At 36.5% G+C, this 22,853-nt stretch overlaps 1 protein-coding gene across 14 annotated transcripts in view; it reads right to left on the bottom strand.

Annotated features, from left to right (window-relative positions):
• Positions 1-22,853, bottom strand: part of GTDC1 (glycosyltransferase like domain containing 1) — a 392,925-nt gene that overhangs the window by 276,737 nt on the left and 93,335 nt on the right. For 11 of the 14 annotated variants that reach the window (XR_005374275.1, XM_038565123.1, XM_038565125.1 and 8 more), the window contains one exon: positions 18,531-18,594. Coding sequence is in view for 7 of the 14 variants with exons in the window: in XM_038565123.1 (XP_038421051.1) it covers positions 18,531-18,594 (64 nt within the window). In the remaining 7 variants the exon portion in view is untranslated. Of the gene's footprint in view, positions 1-17,799; positions 18,052-18,530; positions 18,595-22,853 lie in introns of those variants that run through there. The other 3 variants (XM_038565121.1, XM_038565122.1, XM_038565120.1) reach the window with 3 other exon arrangements.

Below are 22,853 nucleotides of genomic sequence, written 5' to 3' on the forward strand. Positions count from 1 at the left end.
GGCAGCACCACTACAAATGATTTTCCATTACTCCCAAAATCTAAACTAAATCAAGCAGCTGGTATATTTAAACACATTTTACTATATTCTCTTTCAAAGACTGATTCTCTTTTCTTACTGTTCACAGAAATGAGACTTTACTAGATTTTTTTTTTATGTTGATACGAGTTTATCTTGACCTACTAATAGAAGTAATAATGATAAAAAGAAATGGTAGAAACACCACCAATCAGCAATTGCATTCTGGGCCAAAGCAAGTTTCACAGCCTAAGAAAATGAATATCTGTGAGATCCATGAATTTTGAAAATCACCTGCAATTTTTTAATCTGCTTGATCTATCATCATCCTAGTTTAATACTAGCAGTGGAAGTTGGATGAGAAGCCAATTCCCTCACCATAAATCTGGAGATCCCATTTCACATTTAGTAATTATCCTTTTATTTAATGGGGAAGAAGAAAAGGCATTTTTAAATACTTTCTGCCAACAATTATTCATTTTATAAAAATTTGACAAGATGAATAATGTATTTGCTTTCTCAAGATGGCATTTCTCCAAGGCTTCTACCTTCCTGAAATGGGCTGCAAATCAGTCCAGTGGGAGAAAATTGGATCATCTGATCCATTCAGATATGGATACCTAGGTAGAAAAACCCAGGTATATCACAGAATCATTGGTGGAAGGAATGCGGGAGCCACTGACCAACCATTTTTCTTTCATAGAGGAAGAAATAGAGAATTTGAGCATCACAGAGTAAATGACAGAACAAGGGCTTAAACCCAGGTCTTCTGACCCTACAGTCATGTATCTTTCCATTATACTTTATTGCAGGTATCTGGTAGGATATAAGTAAAAGGCGTGTCCATTTTCTAGTCTTTGGAGCTTTTGGATTAAATATCAATGTTTACTAATTATTAATATGTAAGTTATATATAGTGCAGTATATATTTATATGCATGTGAAGTATAAATGTCGGTATAAATGATAAATATATGTATCACATATTATATCTAATTATATAACTCCTAATAGTTTGTACATCCAGGACATCAGTGGCATAAACCACACAATATAGTTATACAGAATATAGTTAGGGTGATAAAACTCAAAACTTTTGTTCTAATCTCTTGTAATTCCTTCCAGAGTTCTGAATAATCATCCTTTCCCTGGACCCACAGCTCTCACCCTTCACCCCTCAGCTCTAGACTAACACCTTTCCCATAGGGCAATAGGCCTTAATGACTAAGAGGGGAGAAAGACAATAACCAAGATTCATTTGGCAAGAATGGTTTGAAGCAGGAGGCAAGGGGTCAGCCAGAGATAGGCTCAGTCTATCTCGTGATCCAGTCCTGCCACCATCAAAGTCTGAGTCTCCCTGATATAATAATCTGCAGTACTTCTTTCTGCTTACCACTTGTAGGCTACATTTATATGAGTGACTATATAATATCCGTATCCTCTACTGGATATTAAGTTCCCAAAGGACAATGACCAGGTCTGCTTGCTTTCCACTATACCCTTAGCCCTTAGCAAACAGAAAGTGTTCAACACTCTGTTGATTCAATAAACCAAAAAACTCTTCGGCAATGGCCTTGACAATTTCTTGAACTTGTCCAAGACCTTTATTATTATCAACCACAAATAATCACCCCTTCCTACCACTAATTACTACTTACTCTAATGGAGAGAACTGGATGCACAAATTCTATCACCACCTAAAATATAACAGGTGGCATCTTATTGTATTCAAATTGTCGCACCTCCTTCTAAGGAAAATAGTTCTGCCAGCAGCCCTACTGAGGGGTTTAGAAGCCACAGGCAACTAACTATCTTCTCTAGCCTTTCCAGACACTACAAGAATATTTAACACAAGGACAGTCAAGTCTGTGACCTGGAAGGATTCAACTGGTTTAATCATTAGACAGGCATATTTTTCTTGGTCAGAAGCACTATCTTGCTACCCTACATTGGCTTCCATGCCAAATTTTAACTCAGACTTGGATTATGCAAGATAATTATAAATATACACACCAAATGAGTTTAAAATAAAATGACTAACAGATTCTTAACTATACTGGCGCTAGTGAGTCTCGCTCTAACATCTCTTAAGAACTTAATCCATCTTAACTAAATAAAAAATTGTTGAGAAGTTTCCCTCTCCAAGTGGGAGGCACATATCACATTTTCAGTTAATTTTGAAACAGAAATAGCAGGGTGACTCTAACACACAAACATTCTCCACGTCCTATTTGAAGTGCTGCAACCCAAGCAAACATGGGTGGTATTCCCTTGATGGGTTGAAATAAATGTCACCAAGTATAAAGTTCTGGATTTACTCACTTCCACTGAAAACTGAAAAGGACATAATCTCACAAATCAATCTATTTATCAGTGAGGGAAATCAACTTTCAAGAAATACAAAATCTTAACAGCTCAGGGGGCAAAAGAGTATCAGGTATACACTTGGGAGAAGAAAGAGAAATTTCTGGAGGGCTGAAGGGCTAGAAATAGATATATTTAAAAGAACCGACGTTAGACACCCTTAATATTTTTAATACTCCCTTTATATTAGCAGAAGTCACCCTGCAATGACAGATTCACTTAAATGGTGTTAGGAAGTGTGAGGGAAAGCCAGTATTAGAATTTGTCCTTAAAGATCCACATCAGTAAAACCATGCCTTAACGACGTATCAACTAAAATGTTTGGTGACACTTTTCTCATCTCCAAAGTTCCACCTAATTATAGAAATTTATTTATTAGAAGTAAAATTAGTTAAAAGTATATTTTCTTCTATTTATGCATTGCAGCAGTCTTTTTCTAGCTGCCATGTATTTTTCAAGAATCTGCCAGTGGCCTAAGACATTTTACTGATGGTTTAAGAAGCCAACACTAGAAAAACTGGATAGATTCTAGAGATCATTAGTGATAAATTTTAAAAAGCCCAGAAACCCAGTTTAGACCAGGGCTGAGTAAGTCTGGGGCTAAGAGATGTGGTAATGAGAGCTGTATCACTATTTTTAAATATCACAAGGGGCATATTATTAGCTATCCACTATTATAAGAAAAAGAGTCAGTCTGATAATAATAGACTGGAATTTTTAAATCCTGAAGATATTTAGGATTGAGATTGTTGAGTAAAGAAAAGACATACACAGGCAACAGTGTATTATTTCTAGAAGGTCTACTATTCTCCATAGTTTCTACAGAGGAAGCGCAGGCTTGCCCATATCATCTGACACACAAGTTTCCACTGAATAAAAGATAAGTAGCAATAGCTCAAAGTTTCCTGACTGGAGCAAGCACTATGACTTTTATCTACTTAGTGGCCTTGTCTGTCACTATTATCTCTTTATCACCTGGTTTTTCAAGGAGACATTCCAATGATATAAATATTTTGTCTAATGAAGCAGGGACCCTACAGTACAGAATATTCTCTACAAACTACCCAAAGCCATACTCTGCATCCTCATCATCTCTTAAGGAAGTAATTTCACACTTTGCAAACAGTGTGTTCAAACAGAGTAAGGTTGCTTAGGAGTTAATTAATTCCCCCTTGCATCTCTATCCAGCATGTATATGCACCATATCTGGGACCGTTAAGTCTCTCTACTGGATTAATTAGCATTCACAGTTAACAAACAGCCTCAATCACTGTAGAGAGAGATTATAACTTAAACTCGTAAAACTAGGTACATAATATCTTGCATTCCATATAACAGTTGCTCAAATGATCTTAGCAGAACTGAAGTAAAGAAATACTTATTCCCCCTTCATTACTCTTGTCCATTGTTCTAACGTCCCTTGCCCCCGCCTTACCTCCGAACTTAACTTGCAAGGACTAGATTGAAAATACCAGATAAACTCCTGCACATTGCACAGAGTAAATCCCTGCCAGGCACAATGTCACCTCTCCGAGGAGTACTTGCATGATACAAAGGAGCAACAGGTGATGGCAAAATCTCAGCCATCTGCAGAAGGGATGAGAATAGTTTGTGAATTAAAAGGATCTTTCTCAAGCCCTGAAGGCTGCCATCAACTCTACCAATGTACGAGGCTGGATTTGCTTTGAGGTATCAAAATGTCCTATCACACTTGAATGTAATACAAAAAGCCCAAAAACTGTGCCTATCTTTGGATGCAATAATGCTACTTCTAAGAATTAACCACGGAAATTATCAAGGATCTTTACTGAAGTCCTTGCCCCAAATTGAAAGCTACCAAAATGTCCAACAACTAGGAATTTCATAGTTAAATGATCAATGATCAAAAATCGTAACAAGAACATTTGTTGGCATGGGAAAATGTTTCCACCCTTGCATGACTGCATGCTATGAATACGTAAAAACATATAATGAAATGAGTATAGAAACGTGAGCGAGAATGCACATGCACACAGGTAGGCATAAATAATCATTTATGGTACAACTGTAGGTGATTTTGGTTTTCTCTTCAGGTTTCATTTTATTCTTCAAGTTAACTTCACCAAATGTTTCAACTTGCACTTAAAAGAAACTACAAATTTTTCCTAACTTTAGGAAGGCGGCCAAATTGTTTGAAATAACAAACTACTTCCCAATTACTGAAGGCTTACTCCCCTCCAGAAGCTTGCTGGGGGTTTTCAAATTATTCTAACTACTATTGTTATAAAGAAACTTAAAAAACTAATCAGCAAGGGTTAAACTAATGGGGCTAGAGCTATTCACAAACACTATAATTCGGTTTTGCAAATATTGCTTGTCTAACGCATGAAATAAAAGTAATACCCGGTTAATTTTTTAAAGTACGTGAATTATTAAATAATTGTAAACAGATCAAGGTTTTATTATCCATAAGGAATCTAGAGCTGGCACTTTTGACAGAGTGTGTTAGAAACTAAAATACTATTTTAGTACTTAGAGTTTTGAATAGGAACATTCATTGTGCAAACTCAGTTTTAAAGTTCAAATAAAATGTCAAAATTAATTTGTGCCCTGAATAATTAGATACAGGTCTTGAAATAAGGGGAAATATTTAATTAAGGTGAATAAAATTGAAAAGAACTTCTAGTTTCACATTTAATCTCCAAAGTGTCTGTATTAAAAAAGTAGAAACCTGTTATTGTGTAATCATCCATATGTGCTACACATGTTAAAAGGAGGGACTGATTGCATAGTCAACTACTACAGATGCAATCTTTTAATTTTAAAAGACTGTCTCCTTTCATAATCTCTCAGAGTTTTCCTATATTTATTGCATTTATATTCATCCAATAGGTGAATGGATACTCACTCAATAAATATTAACCCAATATCAACTCAGACTTAAAAGAGAAATATTTTGAAATGGAACCTCCAGGTCCTAGTACTTTTACAATTTAAATACCATGAAAACATGAAAATTTCAAGTGATAAGAAAGAATTATTCCTGGAATTGTTTTCCAGTGCAACAGTTTCATCATATTTCATTTTTAAAACCATCTACTTGGAAAAATTTAAGTTATAAACCTAGAGGGAAAACAACCTACCATTAAAAGTATAGAGACGATTAAGAACTAACCTCCAGGAAACACAGAAGTACTAACAAAAACATGAAATACCTAACTGCAACAATTAGGGGCAAGTTTATCAATTCATCTCTTTTTAAATGGACACTAAGAACACACCTATCAACATATAACTTTCCATATTTTAAAATTAGCACGAATTTGATATGAAAAAGAAATCCTAATCTTAGGAAAGCACCATGTGGCATTTTTTAACTTTATGGCCACTTTGTTGACTCTCTGTCCCAGAGCAGATCACCTCCAGCATTAGTACTCTGACCTTACAGAAAAGTGACAGATAAAGTTTATGGTGAGAAAAAATGAGTTTTTATAGGTTTCCAAAAGGGAATTCTTATGACACTAAAAGCCATATAATAATATTGATTTGATAACCAACTTTTTTACAGCCAAATTACAGACTTAAGATTTCTGGAAAAATATCCAAGTGAATTTGCAGTAAAATACAATAAAATAGAGACTTGGGCTCATGACAGTCTAGGATCTCTTCACAAACCTTAAATATGCATATAAAATAATGTTTTAAGCCAGATCTTCTTTAAAGTTTTCAGTGTTCCAAGATTTACCTTTTACATTGGAACTGACTGACCCACCCTCCTAACCATTTATCTGACAACTCTAAGTTCTCACCTTTCTGAGTAAATAATTTCCATGCCTCTTTCTAGTTTCTTCCTGTCTTAAAGGCAAATGTACAGTGTACAGAAATGAGGATGATTTTCCTGGAAAATCATCCTCAAAAATCAATTAGAATATTCAAAATATTCCATTCTCACAAATGAAAGTAAGTTGCTTGCTGAAATGACAGTCTTCCATTTCACTGCCTTAAAAATTAAGCTGGCATGGATAATAAAAGTGTTTTCTGACTGGATATGCTTGGCATTCAAATATTTTTAAAACAAAAACTAATCCATAATTAGATTTCACAGGAGCAATCTATAGAAAATAGAATTTGTTTTTATTTTTCTGAGAGCAATACTAAAGATTTGATATTATAAAAGTTATAACAACAATACCAGTGCTTGCATAAATGTGTAAACAAACTGGTACTTCCGTGATTATTATCCTTTTCAGTCTGATCTTTACCATTCATTTAGCAAATATTACTGTGCCTACTATGTGCCCAACATTGTTCCAGGGGCTTGTGGATAAATTAGGTGACAAAACAAATGTTCCTGTTATCACAGGAAATGTCTTTCTAATTGTAGTAAAAAGACCATCGTCGAGTTGACGTCCATCAGAAGGGCTGCAGGTGCTATAAAAAAAATAGCACAGGGTAATACAGGATAAGTCTTGCCAAGGCTTGGGGCTAGGAAAGGGTGGTATTTTATATAGGATTGTCAAAGAACACCTCGCCGACGAGATGACATCTAAACAGAAACCAGAAGAGGACGGGAGCTAAACAGATCTGGATCTAAAGCTTTCCAGGCAGCAAGCACAGCAAGATCCTGAGATGAACATGCTTGACATGTTCAGAGAGGAAGAAGGTCTGTGACTGCAAAGCTTAAACAAATTTGCTTTATTTAATAAGCATTTATTGAATGGTTGCATTTTAAAAGTTATTCCAAGTGTTTTGTGATATCAAGATGACCCAAATATAGTTTCTACCTCAGAGCTGGATGTAATTAAAATACAGAGTGATAAAACATCTGAGTGGGTCTCAAAAAGGGACCAGGAGCAAGTTCTACTTGAAGACAACGAACCAAGAAGCCAGAAAGAAAGTACAGAGGGCCAAGACCCCCCACTATAAGGAGGAGCTGAAGAACTGTGCAGAAAACTCTTGGCTCCCTCAACAACCACCCAATCCCTTTCTCCTTTTACTTTCTTCTGGAATCCAGGCTGAAATAACTCATCTGCCAGGTGGCATGTCCCACAGTATTCCAATCTGACACAGGTGGAAAGAAGGCTCAAAATTGAAAGTGGGGCAGCCCGGGTGGCTCAGTGGTTTAGCACCACCTTCAGCCCAGGGCATGATCCTGGAGTCCCAGGATCAAATCCCACATCAGGCTCCCTGTGTGGAGCCTGCTTCTCCCTCTGCCTATGTCTCTGCCCCTCTGTTTCTCTCATGAATAAATAAAATCTTAAAAAAAAAAAATTGAAAGCGCCCTCTATAATGTAGGAGCCAGGACACTGCTGCACAACTCGCCAAATCAACAACCCACAGGGCTTTTAGCTGACCTCCCTGGGACCTTGGATATCAGGTCCTCCTCCCCAGACCTTGTGCCCCCAGCCTCCCTCATCATCTCCAACCTCAATTAGGCCTCTGCTTCTGACTGTCCTCCCTATATGCCACTACATTTCACCTTGTCTCCATTCTTCTGAGACTTTTAGATACCTTATGTCATTCCTCTACTCAAATACCTATAAGGCTATGTGGGGTTATTTTTCTACAGAAGAGAAAATAATACTTAACAAGAAATAAGACCCCTAACAATTTGGTTCCAAGCTATTTAGCCTCAATTCCTGTCACTCTCACAGACACACCATGTACCCAATGTTTTTTAAAACATTCCATACACATTTCCACCTCCGAACACTGTTACTGCATTCCTCTTCCCAGAACCCTTTCACTTTTACCACCTGTCAGACTCCTACATATATTTCAAGACTGCATTCAAATTCCATCTCATCTACAAAAGCTTAAGTCAACTGCTCATCCATATTTAGCCAGTCAGAAGCAATTATTCCTTGCTCTGTGGTACCACCAAACTTGGCTTCCACCCCATTTAGAGCAGTTGCCACAATCCTACCTATACTATAGTGATATAGTATATAAGTGTGTCTGTCTGCCCAACCAGATGTCACTTCCTTGGCAGCAAAGTTTGTGCATAATTTATATCCATTCATAATCCAACAGAGTGCCTTATACACAATAGGCACTCAATTAATGTACTCTTGAATTCTCATCAATAGGCTACAGTAAGTCTTCACTTTATGAGAGAGAAGGAAAATTTTCCTGGATTAAAGATTACAACAACATCATCGAGTGAATTTTCCAGGCGTTACCACTGCTTTTAGTTATTCAAGTAAGTTATGAATCACTAGAGAAATTACTGAATAAGAAGATAATGACAACAAAAAATTAACTATGAGTGCTCATAAGGCAGCATAAAATTAAATTAAAGTGGAATGGGGAAATGTAAAGCATTAAGCTACCTGTATTAGGAAGCATTACCAAGGGAAACTAAAACAGTTCGTTTAACAGAATTGTAGTTCCTATGATGCACCAGATACTATAGTGATGGTGGAGAACACAAAGGTGAAAAAAGGGTAGAACATAATTTTTCAAGTGCAGAGTGTTGGCCCATAAATTATTCCCTCCAAAAGTATGACCAGAAGAGCAGCTTGAAGGCCAAAACAGACTATCAATACCCATTCTGAGTCCAAATCTAGGAAACTATCTTGCCTATATTATGATTATGTAGGAACTCTCTCCCCAGGACTCCTTCTGAATGTTAAAAGCTCTTCCTTTATTTTCAGTGACTATAAACTGCTCAGATAGAAAATTTAAGTTCCAGATACTTGAATACATTCCCTGCTTGGAGATAAGTTCTATCCATGCACAGGTTGTTTTAGTAATTAAGGTACCAGCAACTCTGCCACCATGAATGAAAAAAGGAGGAATTTATTAAAATGGTGCTATATAGGGAATGTTGTATGGGAAATAGTGGATAGTTGTTTTCTTTGTCCTCTGAGGCCAAAATAACACAAACAGAATGGAAATATAACAAAAGGAATTTAAGTTAGGCATTGGACGAGTTGTGAGACACTGAGTCACACAATCAAGGTACACTCAGCCATTTCTTCTGCAGATTTCGAATTAAGAGGTAGCCTGCTTTCCTCTAAGATAGTTCACAAAGCAAGCAGATATAAAAATGACTTCTTAGGGTTTCTTGTAGACGTGTTTTTCTATTGTAAGTTACTATTTGCATATGTCTTGGAAAAACAGGAAGCTGTCACTCTAAGAATTAAGAGAAATACCCCAAATGCCATCTGCAATAAAATGTGATATGGTGTGCTCTTGGCTATAAGGCTACCAAGGATCTAATAATTCCTTCTTGCAAATTAAGATCTATAATATAAATTATCAAATTACCCAATTGCCATGTTAATAAGTTCAAACTGTTTCTTTCTCCAAAAACCAGATCTTAATATATGACAATTGCAAGACAGCCTTATTTAAACAATAGTCTATGCAAAAAGTTAAAAATAAATTATATTTATATTTACTCATGGAATAATGCACTCCAACAAAAGCACTAGTACTAAGTCATTTTGAGGATTTTCCTATAATCTTTGTATCTGAATATCTTCCACTCAAAACAACTTTGACAATTTGATGTTCCCTTAGCAAAAACAAGTAAGTCAGTAAAATGTAGTCCAGACCCAGCAACTGCACTATTAGGTATTTATCCAAAGGATAAAAACAGTGATTCAAAGGGGCATCTGTACCGCAATGTTTATAGCAGCAATGTCCACAATAGCCAAAATATGGAAAGAGCCCAGATGCCCTTCAACAGATGAATGGATAAAGAAGCTGTGGTATATATATTCAATGGAATATTACTCAACCATCAAAAAGAATGAAATCTTGTCATTTGCAATGATGTAGACAGAACTAGAGCATATTACGCTAAGCAAAATAAGTCATTCAGAAAAAGACAAATGTCATATGCGGAATTTAAGAAACAAAACAGATGAACATAGTGGAAGAGAAGGAAAAATAGGATGAAAACAGAAAGAGAAATAAACCACAAGAGACTCTTAACTCTAGGAAGAAACCGAGGGTTGCTGGAGAGGAGGTGAGTGGGGGGATGGGGTAACTGAGTGATCAACATTAAGGAGGCACATTATGTAATGAGCAGTGAGTGTTATAGGCAACTGACAAATCACTAAACTCTACCCCTGAAACTAATAATACACTCTATGTTAACTAAATTGAATTTAAATTTAAAAAATAAAAAGAGGAGCAACAACAAAAAAAATAATAAAATGTAGTCCATAACCTTTTACAAGTTAAAAATACTACTGTATCCTTTATATGCATAAATGATTTATACCAATAATAGTACAAATATATTTCTTAATAGTCATCCATTCATTTATTCACCACGGGTTAACTGAGGGTCCTTATGCAGGCACTGTGCTAAAAGTAAAGACACCAAGACGACCCAATTATAGTTCCTGTCGTCTGACATAGAAATAACATTACAAAACCAAAACATATGTACTTGATGTCCAAAGGGAACCAGCAACAAACTACTATATACACCAAGTACCCAGAAAGTTCAAAGGTTCAAGCAACTAATTTATACAAAAGAATTGAGAACTATGGCACATAACTTTGGGACAGCCCACTCGATATGCACTCCGATTCTTCTTCTCCCTGCCTTCCTCCAAAATAGAAACAAAATGGCTGTAATACTTTTTCTCTCATGCTAGAGGTAGTTTACGTGACACACTTTCGGCCCAGGAGATATCTCCAGTGAGCAGACAATCCTTTCCGAAAAAAGAGAAGGGGGGAGAGAGAGAGGAAAGTGCTTCTGAGCATCCTTCACTTCTCCTCCTGCTTGAAGGTAAGCACAATTTCTGGGGGTATAAGTCATCTGTGAAATAAAAGGCAAAAATTACATGCTAAGGATGAGGGAGGAGATGCTACCTGGGTCCCCAGTGGCATCAGTTATCTGTGAACTAACTGCCTCCAGACTTCTTATGACACGAGACCAATAAAACTCTTCCTCATTTCAGTCACATTCAGTTAAGATCTTCTAATACCTGGAGCCAGAGGCATTTTTACCATTAAAAAGAAGCTGCAGCAAAGAGGAGTTATTTGAGTTAGACTATCTAATTCGATTAAGGCTATGATCTAGTTCTTCCTAGCTAAAAGAAATAAAAACAATTTTAAATTTGCATTTCTACAATCTTCAGTAGTATATATTACTCAGATAAGCATGGTCTAATTCCTCCACATGAATCCATTTGTTGCATAGTCATTACAGGATTTGTATTTCTCTTCCTAACTGATCCTCAAACCCGTAAAATAACATTTTTTTTATAGTGTGGTATGTATCACTCACGTACACAACATACACACACAAACAAATAGCCAAAGGTTAGGAAGAAAGGAAGAAAGAAAGAGAACAGGGAGAGAGAAGGAAAGAGGAACCTAGCTCATTTCAAAGTATAAACTATGTTTTCAATTGTGTGAGCACTTTAGAAAGCAGCTTCTGATTAAACGAAAGACCACAAGATAACAATATTTTTTAAATAGGAAAAACTTCCTCTGCAACTTGAAATCAGTTACTGTTTTTAATTTTTTTTCAAAATTGAAAAAATCTATATCCCAAAAATATGTTGTATCCAATTTACCATCAGTACTATTAAATTATTGTGCTATTCCACTTAATGTCTAGTAAGCTCCTTAAGGTAATTCCCTCTGTAAGGTTTCTGTTGGACAGATTTTGAATGTGTACCATTCTTGGAATAATTTCAATCACAGAGAGCTGGAAAGATTCATTAATTTCAATCACCATCAGCTCCATAAGCCACATATACTTTTTCTGCCTTTTTTGTTAAACTATATTTCACTGCGGCCATTCAAAAGGAAATTACACATTCCAATAACATTTGAGTTCCTCTCAGTTACCCTTTCAGTGGTTCAGGGTAATGATAGAGTAAAGAATCATGCTCTTCACAGGCTCTCCTTTTTCTCCTCCCTCATTTGGTAGAATTTCAGCTTCAAATCTCTTGTGCCAAAAAGCAATGGGTAATGTCTAATGCTCTTCTCTAACAGTAGCTTACTTTGGAGGGAAGGGGAGTGTGAGTCAGGAGAAATCATCTCATTCCCAGCTTTTAAAGAGTCTTAGCATATGGGATAAGCAATCTCTTATCCCATTTTCCTAAAATAGAATTATGGAACCATAATAGGTCAAGTGGGGAGGGGGACTGGTGGGGGGATGAAAAGGAATGAGAAACTTTTCAATAATCTCTGCGTAGGGGTAATGGTTAAAAGGGTGAAATTACTGAAAATTCTATCCCTAAATTCTCACTGAAATCAGTCAAAAGAAAAACCTATATATTCATAAAACCTGGGGTTTATATATTTTTTTGCATTACTCCTAGGTAGAAGCTTCCTCTGTAAAACAGATAAGAGCAACATTCCCTTCTTCATGAGACTACAAGAATGACATAAATAAGGATAATAAGTATAGTCAGATAACACGAATTCCTTCATTTAAAAAGCAGCATTCAAAGGCAATCTTGTACAATCCATGTGAACTCAAAGCATATTCAGAGAATGACAAGCCTCCTTTGTTTATATCATCTCAACTTCAATTTCATCTGCAGTTATCTCCTTTAAAACAAGTATTTCTGGGGCCCTTACATGATATGAAGTCCTTTTTCTCGGGCCCATTTTTATTTGGTTATCTTTTTAGGTGCACTAAAGATTGAGTTTACAATAAACTGAACAGACAGCGTACAAAAGGCTTTTAGAACTATACCATATGGTCCAGGGAAGGGAACAATCTGGACGATCCCCATTTCAATCTGCAAGCTTGTCCACCTCTATAACACATTATACCACTGTAATAAAATATTAAGATGGAAACGTAAAAGCGAAAATAGTCTATCTTTAGCATTACCAGGCAACCGCACTTCTGAGAATTTACTGATAAACTTAATAAACATTTACTTTAATTTATATTCTGGAATTTTGGTATGCAACACCAGGCATAGAAACCTAGGCCACTATTCACTAGAAACAATATTTCGGCAGGGATATGTGTGGGTATTCAACTTATGCTTCAGAAATTTGGAAGGAAAAAGAAAACAAAACACTTTTACAGGGGGCATATTGGCAGGGGCTGATGTAACAGATGACACATTCTTGGAAATCAAATAAAAGCAATAGGGAAATACCCATTGCTGCCTGGTGAAGGCCTAATCACATGGACACAGCTGGAACCAATGTAGATCATTCATTAATAAAACTGTATTGTAGTAGCCACTTTTTGATGCATTTCAATTGCTGCTGTAGCCAAATCTCTGTATTTCTTTGTTTGCTTGTTTGTTGAATTTCTTTGTTTTAATGGGAAATACGGGAAGATTTAGGGCAGAGGAAAAAGAAAACACACACACACACACTCCTGCTCTCATGCTAAAAACGACACTATCTCAAAAAGCTAAATGTCACTTTACCTTGCAATGTACTTACACTATCAGCAGCTTAAAATATGCAGTGTAAACCTGAAAAGGGGGAACTCATATGGTACTATGGATAAAAAAGTGAGCAGTGTGAGATGCCACAGAAAACATATGACATACTCGTGACAGTAGTCTACGGAATGATAATATGTTGGGCAGGGGGAATTAAAATGTATCAAAAATGAGGGGAAAATCAAACAACTGAATTAGCACATACACTTTCATGCAACACTCTGTAATGAAATTTAACACTGAAGTGTGTACCATGTGCGTGAGGAAAAATGACTAATACTTTTGACCACATAAACTTAGAAATCAGTATTTGTTATTACGTGTTACCAACAATTGATAACAAACAAAATATTCAAACCACCTACCCAGGAGTCATATTCAAAACCTGTGCAGATATTCAAATGAAAAAAAACACCACTCATAATTACAAACATATTTAATATAATAAAATGAAATCCTAGTTAAAATAAGAAATTTAGTATTTATCCAACTTTGTTGGCATCCCTCAAAAAACCTATTTTTCCATGTCACTACAAATATAATGATTAAGTTACTATACAGTAACTCCTACAAACTGTGTAACATCAAACTATAGATATAGAATCTTTGATGTGTTCTGAATTAAACAAAACTGTAGAATTTATTACTTACAAAAATGAAAAACTCAATAGCATTTACCAAAACAAACAAACAAACAAACAAAACCAACCAACAAACAAAAAAATACAACTGCTCAAACACTCAAAACATTACAGGTCTTAAATATATTTCTACTATGCCTCTGTGGATAGTTAGAATAAACAAATAAATACATCAATTCCTGCTGCAATTCCTAAATCACTGAAAGATACGTTCCTACCGCAGAAAAGACAAAGGGCTTAATTGGAATAAAAATTATACCACTGGAGAAAACGTATTTAAAGTCGATGCATAGCATTTAATATGCAGTGAACATTATTGAATGGATGTGAACATAGAGAGTAAGTTTTTGGTCTCTATTATCACACCTTGGTACAGAGGATTCAAGACAGTCGCGCACTTCATTGGACCAAGAGAAGAAAGTTTCACTAACTTCCCTTCTAAAAAATATCATAATTCTGAAACATTAAATATTGACCGAAAGACTTAATTGATATAACCTAACAGGCATCCTACCCAGATTCATCTTAGCTACTCTACTGAAATAGGTACTTAAATACAAGCTTAAAAAAACAGCATTGGGGGGAATGGAGAATTGTAGCATTTATTAACATGTGCATTATACATACAAAGCAATGTGAGCACTTGTTTGTTTTGTTAAATTAATGAGCCAATATGTTGCTGAACCTGTCTTGAGAACGAGAGAAAATAACAGGTGAGTTTATTTAATGCATAATTCTCCTATACCTGTTTTCCAAACCCTTTTCATGATTTTGAAGCATTTTCTAAATTAAAAATAAATCTCTAGGGAAGAAAAACAACTCTTATATTGTACAAGTTGATCTTAATGTATCCATAATAGATATATTTCCCCATGTATAGGGCATATAAAAATGCTTCACATTAATAATTCTAATAGGAAGCACTAATTTACTTTTTTTTTTGTTACATGTGTCACACTGTTACAAAAAATCATGAGTTTTCCTCCCAAAGTAATTTTTTATTGCCAAAAATCATTGACAATTTTTAAAAATAAAAATCAGTGAAAATAATATCCATCTCCTCGGAAAACATATTTTGCCTATTTAATTATTCTTATCTTGATTGCAAAACACTAATTTTTAAAATAGACCACTTGAAAGTCAGTCATTTGTTTTTGCTTAATACAACAGAAAACACATTTACATTTTGAGGAACATTCCACAAAATTTAACAGAATGCTTGCTAATAGTGAAAACCTAGTCTCCTGCTCAAGTTATCACTTAAAATCATAAAGCTATGTTTTCACACCCCTTGTAATAATAGGTCACTAGCCATTATTTAGAAAAAACTGAGAAACCTAAAAACACTGCGTTCTATCTTGCATTTTCATTGCAAAGGAAAAAATTTTAAATATACATCTTTATATTTCATGGAAGTTCACTTGCTCACCTGGCAACATTTATCAGACATTCAAAAAAATGAGTATTCAATCTGCAAAATCTATGAGCCGACCTTCAGTTTTAGACAAAAATAGAAAACAATGGGCAGACTTTTTGGTCTCAACAAGAGATACCTTGGCTTAAAAATCCATATTATACAAGCAAGTATCATTCAAGAGTTTCCATTCAAATAATAAGCCAAGAAGGAAGACAAGATTCCAACCCATCAAAAATACTATGTCAACATGACCAAAGTTAGCAATATTCAGAAGGGTTTTCTAAAAAGTGGCAAAAATGCAACCGTGAAGGAAATCTCTAGGAGCTGGCAGAGGGAAATCTAACACAAGCTTCTAGAAGGAACAATGCCATTTAGTAAACGTGGAGGTTGTGAGGAGAATGACGTTTCTATTTAAGAAATGCTTGCTTTGTTTTTTTACGATGGTGTTCTACATGAAGAAAGAGGAAAACGAAGGAAAAGAAATGGGATAAGGAGCAAAGACTACGGCTGCTTGCCTTCCTTCAGTGGTGCTGGGAGGGTAGACCCTCTCTCTGCCTTATGAAAACCACTGCCAGAACCAAGCTACACAAAACATTTTGGCTGCCAGCCTAGAACAGTGCCAGGCTGTTTTTTATTTCGTGCTAGACTCCCTCAATTGAGACAGTGTGGGATTGTCACTTTGATGCACATAGAGAACAAAGAATAATATAGTACGGGGTTGGGGGGTGGATTTTTTGCCCCTTAAAGTCAGGTTAGCATTTTGTTTTGTTTGACAAGTCTTGAAAAGACTCAAGAAACAAAAGTTATGCTGAAGAATCTATCAATTGCCTAAAGAAATTAGCTTGAGTGCAATATTGTCGGCAGTTGAAAGCCACATGAGAGATTAACAGTTTTTAAAACTCACACTTAAAAGGAGTCCAGGTTACATACTTACCTGCTTAAGAAGCCAGAGACCAAGAAATATGTGATTCCCAATCACATGATGTTATCTAAAATCTGACAGATGAAGGAAGGCCATAAAATTAGGCAAAAAAAGAACTAAGAAATGTTACAACTTTTAGGTGACTATTCAGAGGCAACTGTGTCAGCCGTTATTCTGACCTTGATTGCTCCAAAATTAAATAATCTGATTAAAAGACTATAACAGTAGAATCTGAATATTCTACTTTTATGACATTATAGGAAAAAAAGTGATAAATGATCAAAAATGTTTAAAGGATTAAACCACAAATCATCTAGAAAGTTCTCACAGACACAAACAGGAAAACCATCTCTTGTATCCTATTCAATTCTGTATTAAAAGCAAAACTAACATAAATGAGAAAGCCAAGTGTGTGCTGTTGGAAGCTTCAGCCAAATATACTACCTGAATCTGGTGACTAAACACACCAATAAGCCATTAGCTCCTAGAGGTCTGACCCTTTTCTCTCTAATGCACAAGATAAGTGGAGGTAGAAGTCCATTTTCTACAAACCAAATGAAAAGAAAAAATGAACTGTGACAAGCCCAGATCCCATGCTGGCATATTTTACACTAAGCTCAGCATCATCTAGAAGCAGTATGCTTCTCCCTGCCAATCAGGACAGGAAGAAAGTTGTGAAACTAATACAGCACTGATGAATAGCAGCAAAGGTCCACTAGTCCCTTCCTCCTGCCCATTTCCATGGAATCAGCTGTTAAAAGAAGACCAACGACTGTTACAGAAATAGCAAGAACTAAAGCACTTGCCTCACATGTTACAAACACAGGCGTGGAGTGTCACCACCTGAGCCTACCTAATTTCCAACAAAATGATCCCCTGCCCAGTTTTGCTCATGGCCACAGATTCTGACAGAAAGTCATGATCAGTGTTGGGAAAGGCGGTGGGAGAGTGAGAATGTGGAAAAGAAACCGAGGGAGAATGGTGGCCAAACTGCAAACAGTGCACAGTGCATGCTTCCCTGATTATTCAAATTAGTGCCGTGCACAATACTTGGGGAGGACAAAACCTGTAATACGGGTTTCAGGTACAATGATTTCCTCTGGGTGGCAAGGGCCGGTCTGCCATAGAATCGACAAATGCATTATTTTGCTCCTCAGTGTTCTCCTTTCACATTTCCTTCCTTTCGTCTGGGATATACCGTTGATGTTATTACTGCAGGGGACACTGATAGTTGTAGGCAAGTCATTCATGTCTTGCCAAGGTGGTCCAAAGAATGATGTCTGGCTGGCTTTAGTTCAACAAAGAATCTGACGCAAAACTGGAAAGTAAAAAGAGTGAAAGGTGTAGAAGAAGCTAGATGATAATATGCTTTTTCTGTTTATTAATGATGCAGATGAAATAAGGGAAAAGCTAGAAAAAGCAGCCAAGCTGACTGAATTACAAAGAAAGATTAAAGGAGTTAAATGTGTATAACTTGGCTGACAACCAAGGAACAATATGAGAGCTGTCCACAACTCTCCAAAGTATATACATAAAAAGAAGAGCAGGGAATTTTTATCCAGTATAGAAGTGTGAATATATGAAATAATAATGAGATAAAATTAAAATAAAGAAATCTGACTTCAAGCAGCAGACGAAGTGATCTGGCAAAACTTAAGAATGGCTGCTTCCTCCTCTTTAGAAATATTTATCATCTCACTGACCCATGCTGCAGTAGAGAAAGATGAGAGGAAATGGCTGCAGACTGACAGAGGACTGAATCGATGGAGGAATTAAAACAAAGTCCCATTTGCTTACCTGATGATCCAGATGTACTGATTTCTCTCTTCACATATATCCAATCTGACTGATGCAGAGGTACCTGTGAGGTCAAAGGACATACGATGTTATCTTCAAAATAAGCCTAGCCTGAATTCTGAATCCTGACCTGGATAAGTTTACTTGAATGACTTAGTAGTCTGAGTACTGGATGTTCCAAGAAGGGGGGAGAACCTCCAAGGAGAGGGAGATGTTTTGAGTCTTAACCAATAAGAGCTTTTTCTTCCCCCTCAATCTTTCTATGGTTTCCCAAGTCAATTCTAACTCAAAAACAAGAAGAAGAAGAATTCAGATTCAAGGTCCTTAACCTTGGTACATGGATGAACTTTAGGAGTCTATGCCCTTCTGAACCATATATGTAAAATTTGTGGGTTTATGTGAATGGATGTCTCTCTGGAGATAAGGTTAATAGTTTGTCAGTTTTGCAAAAAGTTCTATAATCCAGAAAAACTGTCATGAGCCTCTGCTGAGGACAGTTCAAGATCCCAGAGACAGGCTGGAATGCATATGGATGATCAGTCTGGTTCTGAGGGAAACAATGGAGGTACACAGACACTTCTGTATCTGGGGTGAATACCTTAAGAACACTAGTTTCTCAGGAGCATTATATCAGGTTCAAATTGTTACTTAACTTACACAGCCTTGTGTTCTCTGCAAGCCATGCACAGTGAAGAGAGCAAAATCCTACCATATACCCAAGGGTGAATATCGTGACTTTCCTGTTCTGTATATATTAAAGTCAGAACCCTCAGGTTCATCAATATTCACAGGCTCAAAAACTAACAGCAACTCACCCAAAAAGGACCCTATAAGACACACAATAAGGAAGGGCTAGCAAAGCAATAAGAAATGTGGCTCCCAAACAGTATCCATAGCAGAAAATCACAGGATTGCCAAGTGCATCTCTTAAAAGAATTATCTTAAAAAAAAAAAAAAATTCATGAGAGACACAGAGAAAGAGAGAGGCAGAGACACAGACAGAGGGAGAAGCGGGCTCCATGCAGGGAGCCCGATGTGGGACTCGATCCCGAGTCTTCAGGATCAGGCCCTGGGCTGATGGTGGCACTAAACCACTGAGCCACCAGGGCTGCCCTAAAAGAATTATCTTAAACAGTAGTCACAGAGTCTGAATAACCCATATCAGAAAGAAATCAAGATGGAGAACCTTCCAGGCACCAACTCTGAATAAGACTAAAACATTCACAGCTGTAGAAGGAATCCTGAGCTGGAGTGTCACCAAAAGAGAAAAGGAAAAAAAAAAAAAAAAATTTAAAGGCTAAAAAAGATAAGGGAAAGGCTGAGAAGACATAAGTCGAGTAAAAAGGAGAAAACAAAACAAAACTTTTGAGATGACTTATTACAAATAATGATCTTGTAGGATATCTTCTTGAAAAATAATTTATTTTGACATTCACCCCTGAGCATCTACCAGGCATTGCCCTGATTGTTAGGAATTCAGCAGTGAACAAGACAGGAGTTTAATTTTGGGAAGGGGAGGAAGGATGCAGGGGGACATATACATCAGCAATCTCATTTCAATACATGATATGAAAGAAATAAGATGATGTGACCGAGGCATAGGAGAATGGCCTACATCTATATAGTACGTCACAGGGATGTTCACTCCAATTCTCAAAGTTAGTCAGGGTCTTAGGGAATGGAGACTGAGCAAGGACCATAGGGACAGCTAATCCAACCTCTTCATTTCAGAGACGAGGACAGGAGAGCTATTCTGGAAGACAAAGTATCACAACCTCATTATCTCCAAACATCAAAACACATACACCTAGACTGAGTTATGATTTTATGATACACTCTCTGCCTTGAGAGGAGAAAGCCTGAGAACAAGTAACTAAACAGCATTTCTGAATCTTTTAGAAAACTGGCAGATGTTGTGCACTTTGTAACCTTAAGATGTAACACAGAACCACATACTATCCAAATTCTTGGCAGGTTCCATTCTGTTGTTGTTTTCTTTTCTTTTCTTTTCTTTTCTTTTCTTTTCTTTTCTTTTCTTTTCTTTTCTTTTCTTTTCTTTTCTTTCTTTTTTTTTTTTTTTCAAATCATTTTTCTCTTCTACAGACAAATTTGATCAATTTCTGCTGTTAAAGAAGGCAGGCAGTGTAGAGACATGATAGCCAACTTCCAAAACGGCCCCCAAATCCTCACCCCATGAAATTCATGACTTTTGTAGTTCTTTCTCACTGCATGAAGTTTGCTTTGAACAAAACCAGAATGCCCTGGAACTGATGGTTTCTTGACTTCTGAGGCTAGGTCCTAAAAAGTATTACAGCTAGCTCCTTGCTCTACTGGATCGCTCATTTGGTAAAGTCAGTTCCACATCATGAGAACAAACAGCTCTATGGAGCAGTCCACATAGCTTCTTGCCAAATAGCCAGAATCAACTAAACAGGTGGATCACCCAGGCTGCTCAAATCTTCAGGTGACTGTTGCCCTGGGTCAATCTTGACTTCAATTTACGACAGATCAGAATCAGAACCCCCTAGGCTGCTCTCAACCTCTAGCGTGCTCTCTAGCTTCCTCTACAATAGGACCTTCCAAGCTAAAAACTCCATTTCTCAGATGCATTTGTTTGCATCATGTAAGGACCCAGATTCAAACAATCAGAAAAATCCATCTGGGACTTAGAAAACAGAAGTGAGTAAGTCAAGGTGCTGACCACCTCCAATGAGATCAAATTTTGCAGTGAAGGCATTTTGTTCTTGTGGGGCTATCAGCTAGGTAGTCTATTAAATGATCTCTCGTATCATGGGTTCCAAATAGCAAGTGAATCTACTAAAATAGTAGAAATGGAGGTTTTCCTTGGCTTGTGCTATTCCTAGCTTTATAGTAATAGTCAAGGTTAATTCCTTGGCACTTTTGGAAATTAAGTAGTGTATAACATATCCCTTTTTGCTTAAACTAGCTAGCTGTCTGCAACTTAAACTAACCGTTGCCTACAACAAAGACCCCACTCTATCATATACAAATTCTCCTGTCTCATAATGTTTTCACTCCGATTTCATAATTCACTCTCTTATGTTCCATTACTAATTCCTCTGCCTGTTTACTGAACCCTATTCATTCGTGCCTTTTCTAAAACCTCACTCCATCATTCTCCTTTTCCTCTACCTTCAGCCTTTTTCTCTCCATTGGCTCCTTCCCCTAGCAACTTCTTTCAGCACTACCAACTACTCTTCCAAGCTTCGTAAAACAATACAGACCCACTGCCTTCCTTTGAACTCCCATGAAGTCTGAACTACTACATCGTGGCTTCCTAAGCCATCACTCTACTGAAATAGCCATTGCTAGGGTTTGTTAATAATTACCTACTTTCACTCCTCACTCCCCTAGACTGTGGCATTGGGCACTCTTGCCCACCATGCTTCCTTGAAATTTCCTCACATTGGTTTCCAAGGTGTCCTCATCTTACAGTTCTCCTCCAGTCTATAGGATGTGTTCCCTATTTTAACCTGGCTCCTTTTCCAAGAATTCCTTAGAGCTTTACCCTTAGGGTTATTATTATTCTGTCCTTGACTTCAAGATTTCAATTATCATCTATATATCCACTGATCACTCCCAAATCCAAACCTCTCCCATTGCTCTCTTCACACTACAAACTTATCACTTCTGTCAGCCTATTAGATGCATCTAGTTTTATCAATTGTTATAAAATAAAATAGCATAAAGCCCTCCCTAACCTAAGAGGACAAATTTTAAGGTGGTTTATAGACTCTAACCACGTTAATACTGTAACCACTGGCCACATATGCCTGTTGGACATGGAAATGTGCTATAAGGGGAATATACACAATAGATTTAAAAGACTTAATGGAAAAATAAGAATGTAAAATAGCTCAATAATCTTATATTGGTTACATGTTGAAATGATAATAATTTAGATATATAGGCTTAAATAAAATGTATTAACAAAATTAATTAAATTTATTTCTTTTTATCTGTTTAATGTGGCCACTAGAAAACTTTAAATTATTGCATTACAATTCTATTGAACAGCACTGCTGTACACACACACACACACACACACACACACACACACACAATGAAAAAAAAAATACACACTATTCTCAACCAACAAGGGAAGGAAAGAGAATTGACTTTGGTTTTTCTTTATACTCAAATCACCCTCACATTCAAAACTTACTATTTTATCTTGATAGCTTATAGATTCATTCTTAGTGTTTAAAACAGAAAGCTATATCCTAGAGTGAAGATTTATAAGGTTCCTTAAAATATATACAAATATATTTAAAGTTTTAATGTTAAAAGTGCTAAATTATA

Source organism: Canis lupus, chromosome 19 (assembly GCF_011100685.1).
Source record: "Canis lupus familiaris isolate Mischka breed German Shepherd chromosome 19, alternate assembly UU_Cfam_GSD_1.0, whole genome shotgun sequence".
NCBI classification, from domain to species: Eukaryota; Metazoa; Chordata; class Mammalia; order Carnivora; family Canidae; genus Canis; species Canis lupus.